Source organism: Rhinatrema bivittatum, chromosome 5, assembly GCF_901001135.1.
Source record: "Rhinatrema bivittatum chromosome 5, aRhiBiv1.1, whole genome shotgun sequence".
Lineage (NCBI taxonomy): Eukaryota > Metazoa > Chordata > Amphibia > Gymnophiona > Rhinatrematidae > Rhinatrema > Rhinatrema bivittatum.
In genome coordinates, this window is record NC_042619.1 from 128,884,230 (window position 1) to 128,901,617 (window position 17,388).

General features: G+C 42.3%; 1 protein-coding gene across 1 annotated transcript in view; it reads left to right on the forward strand.

Moving 5' to 3' along the window:
- The first annotated feature begins 5,527 nt into the window (after positions 1-5,527).
- The window catches only part of TSC22D1 (TSC22 domain family member 1), a 302,706-nt gene continuing 290,845 nt past the window's right edge, over positions 5,528-17,388 (forward strand). Inside the window, exon 1 of the mRNA XM_029602915.1 lies at positions 5,528-9,484. Coding sequence (XP_029458775.1) covers positions 6,678-9,484 — 2,807 coding nt within the window. The 5' untranslated portion in view covers positions 5,528-6,677. The remainder of the gene's footprint in view (positions 9,485-17,388) is intronic.

Here is a 17,388-nt window from a genome sequence, read left to right on the forward strand (position 1 = left end):
TTTAAGCAGGGAACAGTGTTGCAGTTGCATTAAAAGCATCAAAGCATCAAAGGGATTAAGCACCCTTGATCCCTTTTTAAAAATTTGTGTGACATTGGCAACCTTCCAGTCTTTAGGTATCATAGATGATGTTATTGATAGTTTACAGATTTCCAATAGCAGGTCCGCAATTTCATTTACCAGTTCTTTCAGATCTCTGAGATGTATACCATCTGGTCCAGGTGATTTGCTACTCTTTTTTTTTTTTTTTTTAAATTTTCTATTTATTGAATTATTTCAAATTATACAAAGAATATCCCCTTTGCACAGAAACAAAGAAACAAAACATATATTAGTACACAGTAAATACCGTTTAACAAATTTAAATAAAGAGAAACATTTCACTTACATTGACCTCAAATATGAACTGGGAGGGGGCTTATGCTTGGATTATGAGGAGATTAAACAGAAGAAAACATTTATGATAAAGTACAAGCTTAGCGGTTATGCTTTTTCTTATTTATCTCTATGACTCAAGACTCATTGACACTCTGGATATTGGGGCTAGGTAACACTTTTCTCTTATTATCCAACAGTGCCTTCAATTGCTCGGGAACAAAAACCACATAGGTGATATCCATTTTTAAAATACAACGGCACGGGTATCTTAGAATAAATACAGCGCCCATGGAGCGAGCCCCTTGCCGCATGGCAAGGAACCCTCTCCTCCTTTCCTGGGTTACTGTGGCCAGATCGGGGAACACTTGCACTACCTTACCCATAAACTCCACTCTCATATTCTGAAAATAATTTCCCATAATTAAACTAAGTTCCTGTGAGTATATAAAAGACACTAGGAGGGTTGCCCCCTCTATAATTTCAGACGTAGAAGTCTCTAGGAAGGCAGTTAAATTTGCCATATCGATCGTAGGTGTCACTGCTTCTTCTCTTACTCTTGCAAGAGGAAGAAAATATACTTTATTAAATATTGGTATATTTTCAGGTGCAATCTTTAGTATCTCTGTCATATATTTCTTCAGAGTTATCCTTGGTTGTTCTCCAAGAACCTTAGGAAAGTTAATGAACCTAAGGTTCAAGTTTCTAGTCTTGATTTCCAACTGTTCCATTTTCCTATTCAGGTTAACTCGATCCTGGACTAGTGCCACCTGGATATCTTGGAACTTCTTAGTCTGTTCCTCCAGAGCTTGCATCCTTTGTGCTTGGTTCTCACTCCTTGAATAGAAGTCTCAGGTATCAGTTTCTAATTTTGAAGAAACACTATTTTGCTGTAAAGAAACTGCTTGTAGTGCAACCCCCATCTGTGCCAACAGTCCCCATAAGGAATCCATGGTCACTATCGGAGGTTTAGGGAACATGGTTTTTGCAGCTTCAGATTCCAAAACTTCATCAGTTAAGGTATTAATAGAAAATACTGCCTCAAGTTTGGGGCTCGCCGTTTGCAAATCAGCCATGCTTCCCCCTTCCGGGCCTTGAACATTACTCCCACTTCCCACGGTGGCACCCGCAGCTGCATTATCTAATCCCGTCAGGGCCGCCTCTGCACTCACCGGACTTGAGAAGTTTTGGGGAATCGGCACCGGAGGCATCCTTGAGTCTGGGGGGCTAAGAGTGGTCTCTCCAAGATCGTTCGCGGCTCCTCCCGCGATCCTTTCAGCGGAGAACTGCTCCCCCTGTATTGAAAAGCCGGCAGCCAACTCCGTTATAGTACGCTGTCCTGGAGGTAGAGAAGGGGCTGCGGGGTACACCCTTACTCTACCTTTTCGCTTCGGAGGTATTTCGGTCCGAGAAGGAAGAAAAAACAAGTGGAAACAGGAGAAACATGGAGAGCGTCCAGAGCTGTGCTGCTATTCCGCCGCCATCTTGGCTCTTGCTACTCTTTAATTTGTCAATTTGCCCTAGTACATCTTCCAGGTTCACTAAGATTTATTTCAGTTCCCTGAATCATCACCTTTGAATATCATTTCTGGCATGAGTATGGGTATACCTTTTAAAAAAATCATTGATATATGACCAATGATTATATATAAGGCAGAGTATGAGATGAGAAAACATATCGACGACGCCCATTATGAAGGTCATTCTAATACATTAATATTGCTTGCATCATTAAGTTACCATTACCTTTGAGAATATAGACAAGGAGGATTATTTTCTGTATGATTCTCTTTTCCACTTGTCTTTAATTTATAATTGGTCAGCGGTAAGCAATTTTTGCATGGTTATATCTTTTACATCTTCTTCAGTGAATTATGAAGCAAAGAATTCATTTAGTCTCTCTGCTATGGCTTTGTCATCCCTAAGTGCTCCTTTTACCCCTTGATCATCTAATGGTCCAAATGACTCCCTTGCAGGCTTTTTACCTTGAATGTACTTGAAAAAGTTTTTATTATGACTTTTTGCTTCCACAGCAAGCTTCTTTCCAAATTCTCTCATTGCCTTGCATCTGACTTGCCAGTGCTTATGCTGTTTCCTGTTTTCTTCATTCAGATCCCTTTTCCATTTCTTGAAAGATGTTATTTTAGATATTATAACCTCTCTCACCTCATCTTTAAACCAATTAAAGTCAATAAGTAATAAGACAATAGGAAGATTAATAAACTTGGGACTCCACTTATTTAGCAAAGTTTTCATGGGTAATGATTCAGATGGACTGAACCAAATCACGGTGAACCTAGAAGATGTGGTAGGCCTGATTGACAAACTGAAGAGTAGTAAATCACCTGGACCAGATGGTATACACCCCAGGGTTCTGAAGGAACTAAAAAATTAAATTTCAGATCTATTAGTAAAAATTTGTAACCTATCATTAAAATCATCCATTGTACCTGAAGACTGGAAAGTGGCTAATGTAACCCCAATATTTAAACAGGCTCCAGGGGCTATCCGGGAAACTACAGACCAGTTAGCCTGACTTCAGTGCCAGGAAAAATAGTGGAAAGTGTTCTAAATATCAGAATCACAGAAAATATAGAAAGACATGATTTAATGGAACAAAGTTAGCATGACTTTACCCAAGCCAGATTTGTGAGGCAGATTTGCCTCACAAATCTGCTTCACTTTTTTGAAGGAGTTAATAAACATGTAGATAAAGGTGAACCGGTAGATGTAGTGTATTTTGATTTTCAGAAGGCATTTCACAAAGTTCCCCATGAGAGGCTTCTAAGAAAAGTAAAAGGTCATGGGATACGTGGCGATGTCCTTTCATGGATAACAAACTGGCTAAAAGACAGGAAGCAGAGAGTAGGATTAAATGAACAATTTTCTCAGTGGAGGGGAGTGGGCAAGTGGCGTGCCTCAGGGATCTGTACTGGGACCCATGCTTTTCAATATATTTATAAATGATCTGGAAAGGAATATGACGAGTGAGGTAATCAAATTTGCAGATGATACAAAATTATTCAGAGTAGTTAAATCACAAGTAGCTTGTGATAAATTGCAGGAAGACCTTGTGAGACTGGAAAATTGGGCATCCAAATGGCAGATGAAATTTAATGTGGATAAGTGCAAGGTGATGCATATAAGGAAAAATAACCCATGTTATAGTTACATAATGCTAGGTTCCATATTAGGAGCTACCACCCAGAAAGAGATCTAGGCATCATAGTGGATAACACATTGAAGTCAACAGTTCAGTGTACTGCGACATTCAAAAAAGCAAACAGAATGTTGGGAATTATTAGAAAGGGAATGGTGAATAAAACGAAAATGTCATAATGCCTCTGTATTGTTCCATGATGAGACCGCACTTTGAATACTGTGTAAATACTGTTGGAAACAGGATGCTGGGCTTGATGGACCCTTGGTCTGACCCAGTATGGCATGTTCTTCTGGAAGCACTTCTTTCCAATTACTCCACATTATTCAGTTTGACAATATTTCAATCATCCTTTAATTCCCAAATTATTTAACAGTTCTTCCCACTGAAGGTAGGTAGAATAAAGTTCCAATTTAACTCTTTAGGCAGTGCTGGATAAGCATTCTATTTTCATTGGTATTTTCTCTAAATAAGCAGCAAAAAAGTTCTTGTTACCTTTACTTTGTATTCTCTGGTTTCCTTCCCTTTATGCAGTTGTCTTGGATCCTCTCCTTTAAACAAATTACTCCACACTTCTGGATCTTTCAGGATGAAAGACTCCACTCTCCCAATGATTTGGTTACTGAGTCCTGGGTACCAAGGGCCATCAGCTCCAGTGGAACAAAAATAGTCTTGAACACAAAAAGGGGGAAAAATCAAGTAAGAGACAGGAAGGGTGAAATTCTCCAAAAATTGGAAAAAAAAGAGTAAAATTTTAATTTTATTTTTAGTCCTCCTTGTTGCAGTGGATTGGGGCATTTGTGTATTGAAGGTTGGATTTAGGGTAAGGAAGACCTGCAGTGTGCCATCTCGCCTTCAGAGGAAATTCTTTTTTACTCAATGCACAATGAAGCTCTGGAATTCATTGCCAGAGGATGTGGTTAAGGCAGTTAGTGTAGCTGGATTTAAAAAAGGTTTGGATAAGTTCCTGGAGAAGTCCATAAACTGCTATTAATCAAAAGGGAATAGCCACTGCTTGTTGCCAGCATTAGTAGCATGGGAACTATTTAATGTTTGGGTATTTGCTAGATACTTGTGACTTGGATTGGCCACCTTTGGGCTTGATGGACCCTTGGTCTGACCTAGAATGTTTTTATGACCCGACAGTGACCTGATGCAGAGGAGTTTGAACTTTAAATTAACTGTCTTTTTGGACTATCTCCTTTGTTTGAGGCTGGGAAGTTTTTGGGTTCAAGACTATTTTAATCTTGGGAGATGATAAAAAGCTAGGTGACATCATCTGCAACTCCCACATGGGGGAGCAAAACGCAAAACACTCTAGTATTTTCTACACAGAATCTTCCCTACAGTACAATAAAATGAATCATCTCATAATATTTTTTAAATATATTGATTTTATTTCAGAATATTTAATTAGGAATTTTTTTAATATTCACTTAAGTTATTGTTTTGTTTTTCTAAACACTTCCTTCACATTTTGCTCTGTTTTTGGTAATATTGGACCTGTCATAACACTCCACTACAGTGCTTTAGATAAGGATATTATTTTTTCAGGATAGAAAGCATGGTAATTGAGAACCTCCAAAATATGTAGGATTGCCTCTCGAAGACATGACAAGATATCTCATTTGGATCCTTAGAAGCTAAAAAAAAAAAAGATGTCAGTGAGGACAGCTGCCTTTTCTCTGCGTTTTGACATCAGAATGTCTTTCTTTGGGGCTCTATGATGTCATCAGAGCTTTTGCCTTGTGAGCGGGCTGAGACTGTGCACGTGGTATCTCTCTCCTGGGTGATTAAGTGAAGGACCCTGTGCACGCGAAGCGCGCTCCTCTCTCCTACCGCGTCCACGACCACCGTAGCAACAGAATCTCTGGTACCGCGCCTTTTCTCCTCCCCACCTCTCTCCCCGCCCCCTGCAGCGGAGGCAGGGGCAGGGGCCCGCCCTCTCCCTCGCGCATCCTCGTCGACTCTCTACCCAGTAGGAGTCGCCCCCTTTTGGATCCGGCGTTTAGCGAGCGCTCCGAAGCCTCTCGGCAATTTCCGCCAACTGCAAAGGCGACGACGAGCCCATTTCCGTCTGGCTCGCTTTCTCTCCTGGGCCACGCGCCCTCCTCTTGTCTTTGTCTGCGGCCCGAGTGCGGCTGCGCTGGCCGCTGCCATCTTGCCTCTTCTCCTCTCCCCCCTCCCCTCTCTCCCCTCAGTGACCAGCCTCCCCATAGCTTCAATGCTGCGCGAGGCTGGGGATCCGCTGTAACCGGGAGCCGGATCCGCACGCCCTCACACAGAGAAAGAAAGAAGGGGAAGGAAGGAAGAAAAAGTGTGTGAGAGAGAGTGAAAGCGTCACAACGAACTCCCTATAAATATCCGAGCCTCGCGGCGGCGGCTTTCCTCGCGCACTGCGGACCGGACCGGGGGGGGTGAAACAGCTGCAGCCGCCGCGTTGCGAAGAAGGACTAGAGCTATATCTGTGTATATATGACATATATATATACACACACACATAATTAATCTTTTTATTATTCTTGTAATAGTAAGAGGAACGGAGCCAGAGCGTTCGCGTGTTTCGGGGGGAGGGGAGGCGGGGCGGGCGCTTCCTGCGGGACAATGACTGCGCTCCACTCGGACTGTCACTGATGGCTCCGGCCCTGGGCTGTTGCGCCCGCTCTCTCCGAGCCCCCTCCGGCACTGCCCCGGCGGCAACGGCGGCCCGGCTCTGACTGCTAAGAGGCGGCACCATACCGCTTCTCCCCTCCTCCCCGCCGGTGCCTATTCTCCTGAACTGGGGGCTTTTTTTTTTCGCTCCTCTGTCTTTCGGAAAGTGGATGATTTTGCCGGCCATCACATGGGCAATTGTTGCTGGGGTTATGTTTTGCCTTTTTTTTTTTTTTTTTTTTAACTGAACGCCGAAGCGAAATTTTAACAATATAAGGAGGAGGCGGGCTGGAACTGGTTGGGGACTGGCAGTGTCAGACGGACCTCACGCCGAGCGCGCAGATGCCGGTTTCCTAAATCTGGTGGCAGTGGTGGGGGTGGAGCGAGAGAGCAGGAGAAGAGGGGCCGGGAGGTATCGGACGCCCTCTAGTATCCTCTATCCACGGATACCTCTCCCCAGGAAAGCATCGTGCACCCCACTAACGCAGACATGCATCAGCCCGACTCCTCGGCAGAAATTAGTGCGAGGAAGATGGCGCACCCGGCTGTGTTCCCTAGAAGGGGCAGCAGTACTAGTAGCGTTAGCAGCAGTGTGCTGAATGCAGCGGGTTCCAGCCTTGGTGGTAATGCCGGGTCCAGTGAGGACTACCCGCCTCCTTTGCTCATACAGCCGCCCCTTTCTGCAGCATCTTCCTCTTCTGGACCACCGCAGCAGCATCCTCAGCCTCCTCAGAGCCTGAACCTTCTCTCGCAGTCTCAGCTTCAGCCGCAGCCTCTCTTGCAGAGTGGAGCGCAGATGAAAAAGAAGAGCGGCTTCCAGATTACTAGCGTCACCTCTGCCCAGATATCGGCTAGCATGAGCTCCAATAATAGTATAGCAGAAGACACGGAAAGCTATGATGATCTGGATGAGTCCCACACAGAAGATTTGTCCTCTTCTGAAATACTGGATGTGTCCTTATCCAGAGCTACTGACTTAGGAGAACCTGGAAGAAGCTCATCGGAAGAGACTTTAAATAACTTTCAAGAGGTTGAGACTCCTGGGGCTGTCTCTCCAAATCAGCCTCGCCTTCCTCATCATCATTTGCCTGCTCACTCCCAGCAAAATGTTATGATTAATGGGACTGTTCACCCGCATCAACACCATGGACATCAGCATCTTTCACACCCTGGGATAGTTAGTGCATCTGTTTCTGCAGGCTCATCCTCTGGGCCTGTATCTGGAAAACTGTCCATGGCTGGAAGTGCTGCTGATTCTGTCTTAACTGTTCCAGGGACTTCTGTTTCCTCTGCCGGTACACCTGCACCCCTGTTGCCTAATATCCGCAGCGCAAGTACTGGTGGCAGTATAGGTGTAAGTCTTACTACCAATGCATTAAGTAACGCTACAAGCATGAGTGGTGTTAATACTAAAGTGGCAACCAATATGCTTGGCAGCCACATCACAAGTACTGTTAATGTAAATGCCATGTCTGGAGCTGTTGGCAATGTTAATATAACTATGTTGAGTAGTACTGGGAATGGCACTAGTGCTTCCTCCAGTGTTAGCAATGCTGCAAATGCATCTGTAGGAACAGCAAGTGGATCAGTTGCAGGCCAGCAGCAACTGCCCTCAGCTAGCACATCCAGGTTTAGAGTTGTAAAACTAGATTCCAGTTCTGAACCCTTTAAAAAGGGTCGATGGACTTGCACTGAATATTATGAGAAAGAAAATGTAGCAGTTGTAGACGGAGTAGCTGTCAACAAAACTGTAGAGAGCGTAAAACAAAACCCTCTTGATGTGAGCTGTGAAAGGGAGAGCACCAGTGGGAGTTCTGTTAGCAGCAATGTAAGCACCTTGAGTCATTACACAGAAAGTGTGGGAAGTGGAGAAATGGGAGCACCCTCTATCATACAGCAGCAAGCATTTCAGGGCTTGGGCCCTCCACAGATAGATATATTGGGTCTTCAGAGTGTTTCATCCTCTGGTATACCTCAAAGTGTTTCTCAGTCACAACTTGCCCAGGTACAATTGCAATCTCAAGAAGTAAGTTATTCACAGCAAAAGCAGGTTCAGCATGCTGCACAAGCCAGTTTAAACACTGTAACAGGTGTTCAGTCAGCTCCAGTAAATATCATAAATGTACCATCATCTCTAGGACATCAGCAGCCTCCTGTGTCAACCATGGCTCAACAGTTATCATACAGTCAGCAGACACAGTCTGTGCAAACTCTATCAGCTGTACCACAACAACAGATAAAATATGTACAACAGCAACAGACCCCTGCTGCTCAAATGTCCTCTGGGCATGTTATGCCAGTGACTCAAAGTTCTGCTACAGGCAATATGCAGGAATACTTACAGCATCCCCCAAAACTTCAGACATCAATACCCTCTCTGCAGCCTGGCCCTACAGGAACAGTTACACCGGTTTCTCTAGTTCAAGCACAAAGTATGCAGCTGCAGATACAGCCTACAGCAGTACAAGCACAACCTTCAGTGGCAACAACTCAACCTATTGCACATACCCAAGCAACAATGCCTTCTGTAGCTGCAAGTGGTCAGATTTTGGGTATTGGTCAGCAAAGAAATATACCTCCAGTAGTGCAACAACCATCTGCTGTAAATCAAGCTTCAACTGCAGTTATGCAGCAAAGTGCTCCTCCCCCACCTTCACAGGTGTTGCAGCCTCCACAGCCTGGTGTTCTTCAGCAGGGAATGCAAGTGAGTGTCTCCAGCCTTCTTCCACAAGTGATCATGGCACCTCCGAATCCTTTGTTGCCTGTACAGCCCCAGACACAAACAATGGAATCTGTGGTCCAAGGAGTGACAAGTCAGCAAATTCCTGCAGTAAGCCCTATACCTCCTGCTGCAGGTATTCCTGCTGCTAACCAAGTTAGTTCAAGTGTACCTGCTGGTATACCTTCTGCTCCTACAGTTTTGGGCCCTTCACTGAGCACTGCGCAGTCTTCAGCTGGACAAAATGGGAATTTAGTTCAAAGTGTTAGTCAACCCCCAATAATTGCAACAAGCTTGTCTGTAGCACAGAATGTACCACAGCAGATTCCACTAAGCTCTGCTCATTTCCCTGTAATGTCATTAAGTCAGTCAATGGCAACTCGAATTGAAGAGGCTAGATGCCTTATGGAACATTCAGTAGCTGGCTTACCACAGGCTATCACTGGCGATGGAAATGTTGGCGTTTCAGCTACCTTGGATGGGAGTAGTAGCAGCAGCAGCATTTTGGCCCCTGGTTCTCTTCTTCCTTTGAAGGCATTGCCATTGTCTACTCCTCTAGTTGATGGTGAAGATGAAAGGTAAGAATATTCCAGTTAGAATCTTTAGCAAATATTATAGTGATAAATACTGCCTTGTAATTAGTTTGTTTTGCTGAATTTATTTGGGTGACAAATCTGTAATTATGCATTTAGATTTCTCTGCTTTTGATAGTTCAATATTGCACTACTATGGAACTCTTTTACACACAACTTTTGTGATACCTACTTTTGTATAACCTGTTCTGATTTATCTGCATAGCTATATTATGTGGCTTCAGTTTATATGTGAGATTTATGGAAAGCATGTCATAGACGTGTGTGTGACAGAGTATTCCCTGGATACAACTGAGCCAAAATAATTGACCATGCTTAAAAATACAGAAAAAAAAAGGTATCTAGGCATTTAGAAATTGTGAAGAACTTAGGCCAAACTGTTTTGGGCTCAGATGACTACTTGTGAAGAAGCAAGTTTTAACATGGTACATGGAATGTTACAAAGAACATCAGTGGGATTTAAACAAGATTGGAAAGGTGCACTTGGACTACACAAAACTTCCAAAGGTGCTTTTTACCCCCAGTTCTCACTCATCTCTGCCCTCCATCTTTCTGCTGCTTCTTAGGCAGTCAGGACCTGGGAAGCCCTGCCAGCTTCCCTGATACTGTCCTCCTGCTGAAAGTATCGTTTTCAACTTCACATAGGGTCTACCTTTCTCATCTCAAATTTCATCAGAATCAGTCTACCAGTTTTCTTGCTGATACTAGGTCCCAGACAGATGGATGGATATGACTTGCCCGTAAGACAGTGCCTTTTTTTTTTTAAACTTTGATAAAGAATTCCTAAAATTGAAATTGAGGTGAATTTTGGATGTAGATGTGAAAATAGTGCAATGGCTGAAGGTGCTAATGAAGATGAGAAAAGCAAAATATTTGACTAAATTGATGTAACTTTTTTTTTTCTTTCATGCATATCTCCATATCTAGCAGTGCTTATGCATTTGTGGCGCCTTCCCTTCTGTGTTCTGATTCACCATTTTTAGCACTTCATTTCAGCTTTAGAATTCTTGTTTTTAGCTGTAATTTTGAAAAAGCTCAGTATAACTTTGGAAGAGCCTGTGAAATGGCACAATATCTCTCATTCTTGATGGATCAGTTAGTGGATTATTTTGGTGTATTTTTTTGGTTGAAATCATGAATTTTTATAGTCTTTTTAAAATTAAACAATAAAACAATTCATTTGTATTTTTACTGACAATCTATATTTTGAGTATATTGAGGAAAACAGCCTCCCTTGTCCTTCAGCATGAGGGAGGAATTGGGCAGTAGACATTGTCAAGCATCTCTAGATGCAGATCTGAATACTCCAGGCTGGCAGCCCCCTTTAAAATGCTCCTGTTTTAAGAGATGAGATTTATGTGACTAAATTAATTTGGTGGGGAAGAAGGTTTGTAAGTGAAACCTGTAAGAGTCCCATGTGCACAGCTTCTGGCGTTCTTAGTCATAAATTCCCTGGTAAATATCCTTATCAAAGGTGAGGGTGAATCCATGCTCATACTACCTGCTGAAAGAATAACGCCAAACTGACAACAATGCATATACTAATTGAAACCGAAATTGCTATTGTTTGATCAAGAGGATTATTAAAATTGACATCATTGCATTGCCAGTGATAAGTTTAAAATCTTATTCGGGGTGACCAACTCCAATCCTCGAGAGCCACAAACAGGCCAGGTTTTCAGGATACCCACAATGAATTTGCATGAGATAAGATTTGCATGCACTGCTTCCGTTGTATGCAATTCTATCTCATGCATATTCATTGTGGTATCCTGAAAACCTGGTCTGTTTGTGGCTCTTGAGGACCTGAATTAGCCACCCCTGATTAAATTAGAAATTTTCAATGCACAACTAACTATATATATATATATATTTTTTTTTTAAAATATTTGTAGTTGGTGATTTCCTTTCCATTTAATATGCAATAGATGTGCATTGTGAAGGATAGAAAACTACTTTTGAAAACTCAGGCACCTACTAAAAATTTTTAGTAGCTAGGTGCATTTTTTGCCCCTTTTTGGCTATTTTTTGTTTTGTAGATTTTTACTTTTTATTTCCCTTTTTCTTCATTTTTACTTCTTGCTTTCCTTCCCTTCCCTTTTCCAAGCATTCTCCATACCCCTTCTTGGCACTCCAGTTCTACATGCTCTCTTCCCCATTGGCCCAGTAATAGGGCTTTGCCATCAGCAGCCATCAATTCTCCGTGAGTCAGACCCTGCTGGTGGTGGCTGCTGCAGCTCTGACTGAGGCTGTCACCAGTGTCTCTTCCATTAAGTGCCAGGTCCCAAGTTTTAGGCAGTTTGCTGCCTGTGACTTTTCCTTCTTGTGTATTGTTAATGGACACAAAGTGTAATCTTAAGCTTTTGCTAAGTTTTTTTGACTACTTGCACAATGAAATTATTAAAAAAAAAAAAAAAAAAAGTACTCTGGGAATTCACTGTTCATTAAGCAAAATCAACTAAATGTGGTGTTTGTGAAACATTTGGAGGAAAATGTCAAGTGCACTATATGTGAAACAAAATTGTGGGTTGTTAGAAGTGCAGATTTCATTAAGAAAAAAGAAAACTTTATTTTTTCTGTTGAATGGTCATTGCATTTCTTAAATATGGTTAATCCTTCTGGTGTAGCCCTTTATTCTTTACTTAGGAAGACTACCCCTTTATTAATAAACTTCCCAGTTGTCTGCCTTTTAGGAGATAAGACCTTCATGACATCTGTGAAAAAAGATAGTAAGGCTGGTATGCAAACCAGGGCTGTGGAACTGGCAGTGAGATTCTGAAAAACCCCTTGGCAATGTGGATTGAGGGGTTGTTGGGAATATGTGAAATGCAAAGGTGCACCATAAACTTTACATTTTAGAAATTAAATTGATTTTGTATGTTTACTGTTCATTTATCAAGGTGTTTAGTTTGTTAAAAAAAGATATGAATATGGTTCAAGATAATACATTTTCACTTTTTCTCTGTTCTGTACTGTGATAGATCAGAGAACCATTTTTTAAATTGTTCATAACCATTAGGCACACAAGTAACACTGGAACCTAAACTACCTTCTTTCCCACACAATCCATCAGCCCCAGATTCCATGCAGAGTGAGAAGAGTACTCTCCTAAATCCTGGGTGTTCTTTCAAAAATCTCTATAGCAAGATATTGGTAATCGTGCTGGACTCCAAAATGAGGTTATGACAATTACTGATAGATGATTTTAATATGGAATATAGTTCTCTGTATAAGGCCATTCTTTATGCAGTCCATAACACAACATTCTGAGGGTAAATCTGTGACTGCAGTCTCTTACCCAGTGTACACTTTCAGTGAGATTCCCTTCCAGCTTAGGGGCAATTTTGAGGATTCCTCCTAGAAGATCTCTACACTAGTGGAATGATGGATCACATTCGGTTCCCAATTTACAATCTCAGATCAGGTGTCTTGGTATTTCAGTATCATACTCTGGCTCTTTCTCTCTTAGTTGTACCTGTGGGGTGCTTTTCCAAATCCTCTTCCCAAATGTCTGATAAAGTTGTAGTGGAACCACACTGGTGAGGTGCTACTTTTCTCCTTTATGCTTCATTCCTTCCAGGCACTGGATGGGTAGTCAGTCATCCTTCCAAACTTCCAGTGGGTATATGACTCTCCTAGGAGCACCAAAAATAGATCAGTCTACTAACGCCAAAAAAGAGAAAGAAAGGTGGATAGTAACTTCCTTAAATTGAATTCATTCTCCTCCTTCCAAGAAGGAAACTCACTCAGAATCCTTACTCTGTACTACTAGACTCCAACAGATAGAGCTAAACTTTCTCCCTTGTTCCAAAAGGAAATAAAATGTGAAAGGAGAAAGCAACTAAAAAGAAGAGCTGTTCCTCTAGAATCAAACTAAAAATCCACACCCTCACCAGGGTCCTTTGTCTTTTATGGGATCAGGGAGCAACCTCTATAGCAGCCCACATGGTGGATCTGGAAAATAGGTGGCATGCTTCCCTGTACCTATCCTGATTGAATGGTCTTCTTAGGAGAGACCTAGTGGGGTTCTATATGTTAATGGAAGAATTAGTATTACTATTAAATACATTATTTTTGTCTTTCCCATCTCCAGCTCTCCTCTTTGATTATCAGTTTGTATGTTGCTTTAACTTTGCCTGTCCATTTAGAAAAAAAAAATGTTCAAGACCTGCTTGCCAAGAGGTCCTTGGAAGGGTTTTTGAATTTCTGTGGTAGTCCAAGGATAGATTCTGCAGTAAAAATATTTAAAAATCTGTGGCATGCATCTGTGTAAGTTTAAACATTTTGAATGTGGAAGGAAACTTTCTATAAAATTGGATAGTGAAAATTACCTGTTTATATACAAAGTCAGCTTTCATTGGATCTAATTTGTAAATTTATCCATGTATTGGAACCCCAAAAATACCCAAATGGTAGGTATTGCTTCCTTTAGATGGGTGGTTTTTTTTTTTGTTACTTTCAGTTGTCTGTCAGAAGTTTAGGTGTCTTTGTTTTCTGCTTTCGAATTAAATTCTTAAATTTCAATGGTAGCAAAAAGCTTTATGGAAACTGTCTAGTTTGTCAGATGCATCCATTTGTTTCTTTATCCCATTTCAAAAATTGAGATTCATGTCGTTGTAACTGGCTAAAAAAACACTTGCAATGCTTTTCTGGTAGGACTTCCAAAGAAGTTATCACATAAGCTGCAGGTAATTTAAAATCGGGCAACTGGAGCAGTTTATGGAATTCATCGGTGGAAAAGCGCTTCTCTACTTTTGGTAGAGTGTTTCTGGTTCCCTGTTGAATACAAGCTTATATTTAAGATACTAGCCCTGACTTTCAAAGCCCTGCGGGGGGCATTGGACTGCAGTGGAAAAGTAGTCTAGTGGTTAGAGCAGTAGGCTATGTAACTAGGGAAGCCAGGGTCATATTCTGCCAACACTCCTTATGACCTTGGTTAAGTTACTTCACCATCTGTTGCTTCAGGTATATCCTTAGATGATAACTTTGAAACAGCCATGTGGGAACACACGTACATGTGTTTGCCGGCTCACATCCATTTTGGAACATGCGCACATATTATAAATAGCCTGGCCACGCATACTCGTGTGCAGTATTTTAAATGGATGCGTGCATGTGTGCGCAAATGCCACGTCTACCGCGTAAGTGGGGGAATTTTATAAGGGGCGTGTGCCGCCGCAGCTAGTTTTCCCAGTTTGCCCAGTTGAGGGATAGGACTTCCAAACCCCTCTAATTCATTAGCCTCCCTTTCTTCCTGTTAGCCCTAACCCTTAAAGCCCCAACCCTTAAAACCTCACTAACTAGAATTTTTTGTTTGTTTGTTTACACCCCATCCATAGCAGTAATAAAGTTACAAGGCAGGGGATACCGGCGTATACCTGTGCACGTAAGCATTTATGCGCTTATCTCTTGTTTTCCCCAACATGCTCTGCCCAGACCACGCCCCACCCCCTTTTCTAAACTTTTCACTTGTGCGCGTAGTGGTAGATATGTGTGTGCATAGATGGCTTATAAAAGCTGCTTGACATGAGCAGGCCTGAATTGTTCATGTAGAACTTTTAAAATTCACCTGAAAGATTGTAAGCTCTCTAGGGACAGGGAAATACGTTTGGTACTTGAATGTAATCTGCTTTGAAGTGACTGACCTGTCATAAAAGGCAGAATATAAATCAGAAATTAAATAACTCTGATTGAAATATGTTCCCAAAACAACACTGAGATCACACAGAGTTGTTGCTTTGTGTCCTGGCAGTCGATATTTGCTCGATTAAGCAAAAAGTCAAAAGATTTTCCCTTGTGCTCTGCTGCTATAGAATATATGCTGACAATCAAGACATACCTCCAAGTACTTTGTCTTCACATCTTTCGTGTACAAAAATAAACAGCCACACAAAGTACTGTTTTTCATCATGGGTTTGGTTATTGTTGTGTGTTAGGTGTTATGTTTAAATGGTTTGGCTCACTTTGGGGCTGATGCAACAAGATGTGTGGTAAAACAGGCGCTGGTATTGAGGTACTGTTTTCCTAATGCATGCAAAGCCATCTCTCCTGGGGCACATATTAAAATGAGCTGGTGTAGTAAAAAGGATGCACTAGGGATAAATTGTGTGACCCTAGCACTCAAAAGCATCGGGCACTCAGACGTGGCTGTGTGTCCACTGCATCGTCCTCTAACTGGGGAAATCTAGCCCTTGGTCAAATTTCTGTTGCTCAAATCATAAACTGTTAGGTAGGCAAAAGTGTACACACACATACCGTATTTAAGAGAAGAAAAAAAAAGAACATTAGGCATGTTAACAGCATGCTGTACATCTTTATGAGCTATTTAAGAAAACAAGAAAAACCTTAAGCATTGTCCAACCAATATTTTAGTTGTCTTACCCAATTCATGCTTTTACGTATTAAAAATACAATGCATGTGCATTCATCTAATACATGCCTTGAGAACACTCATGTAGACAATTCTGTTTTTCCATTTACTTCCACATACAGCTGACGTTTGCAGGTTAACATGAACCCTTGACTCGCTGAATAACTTAACGCCAGCTTTGGGACTGGCGTTAGGCTTGCTGTGGTAACAAGTATGTGTTGGGCACCGGGGGATTTTCTGTATCCGGGGGGGGGGGGGGGGGGGGGGGGGAAATGGCTAATAGGGCTCATCACATGTAAATTCCATGTAGATGAAGTTATCGGCTAAGCAATTGTTTGGGTGTGCGTTTTGGACTCACTAATTCCCTTATTGCATTGGATATTAGCATAGCACGTCCAAACAGGCATTTATGTGTACGCTAGACTATGCACACTTTATTGCATCGGGCCCCTTTGTGTCTTCACCTCTGATAGGACCTGAGTTGCTTACTTTCAGCTTTGTTCTCAGAGCTTATCCAGTAGTGCATGGGATGAGACTGGAAACAGAGCAGCGCCCCGATCCAGCCCATTTTCTCCTGTTCCCACCTTTCCTCCTCTCCTTTGCAGTTGCAGTGAACAAGGGAGTTGAGGGTGAGGCTGGGGTGGGCTGAGTAGAGAAGAGCTACTCTGCTTCCAAATCCAACTGCTCTCCTCCTATCATTCCCCTCCACCATACTGCTGCCTTTTTGCTTGGGGTCAGAAAGGAATGGACTGGAGCAGGGGCGGATTCCCGATGACGACCGGCCCGGGGATTCGCTGCCCAGGAGATACCACGTGGTGTGCCGAGCGTGGCTCCGTCACAGCTGCGCTCTGCAGACCATGGGACTAGAGCGACCGGCCCACTGGGGGATGCCTGATCCCCCGATAGGCCAATCTGCCCCTGGACTAGAGTGACATAACAGCAGGCCTGTAGCTTTCTATGTTCCTAGGACTTGGAACTCAACTGCTGGCAGGGTGAGAGAAAGGGGGCGTTCCATGATTGTTGAGTTTATCAGAATTTCAGGAGTGGTGGAATCTTTTAATTACCTAGCAGGCCCTCTACTTCTATGGCTGGAAGCAGGCATTGTGGACCACAATAACTGGGCAGACTGGATGGGCTTATTGATCTTATTGTACTCCACTGAGATTTGTGGATCAGTGGAATAGAAGTTTGTATAAATAAAGTTTGTATTGTGCAGTACTATGAATAAAAAGTTTATATAAACAAAAAACATGCAAACTAAAATCAGACAAATAATATATTTAAGCAGCACTAGCAATTAAGGAATAAAAACTACTGGAAACCTGAAAGGTAAAAGGTGGAAGGGAATTACATCAGCCAGGGAAGGCCAAGGTGAACAAATAAGCCACAGCTACTTAAAATGACACGGGTCCTTTTCTGCTCTGATTTCCAGTGGGAGACCATTCCATAGGACTGGGCTTGTAATAGAAAAAATGCACTTGAGAGACTTTAATAGTGCATTTCAAAAGTTAGTCGAGAT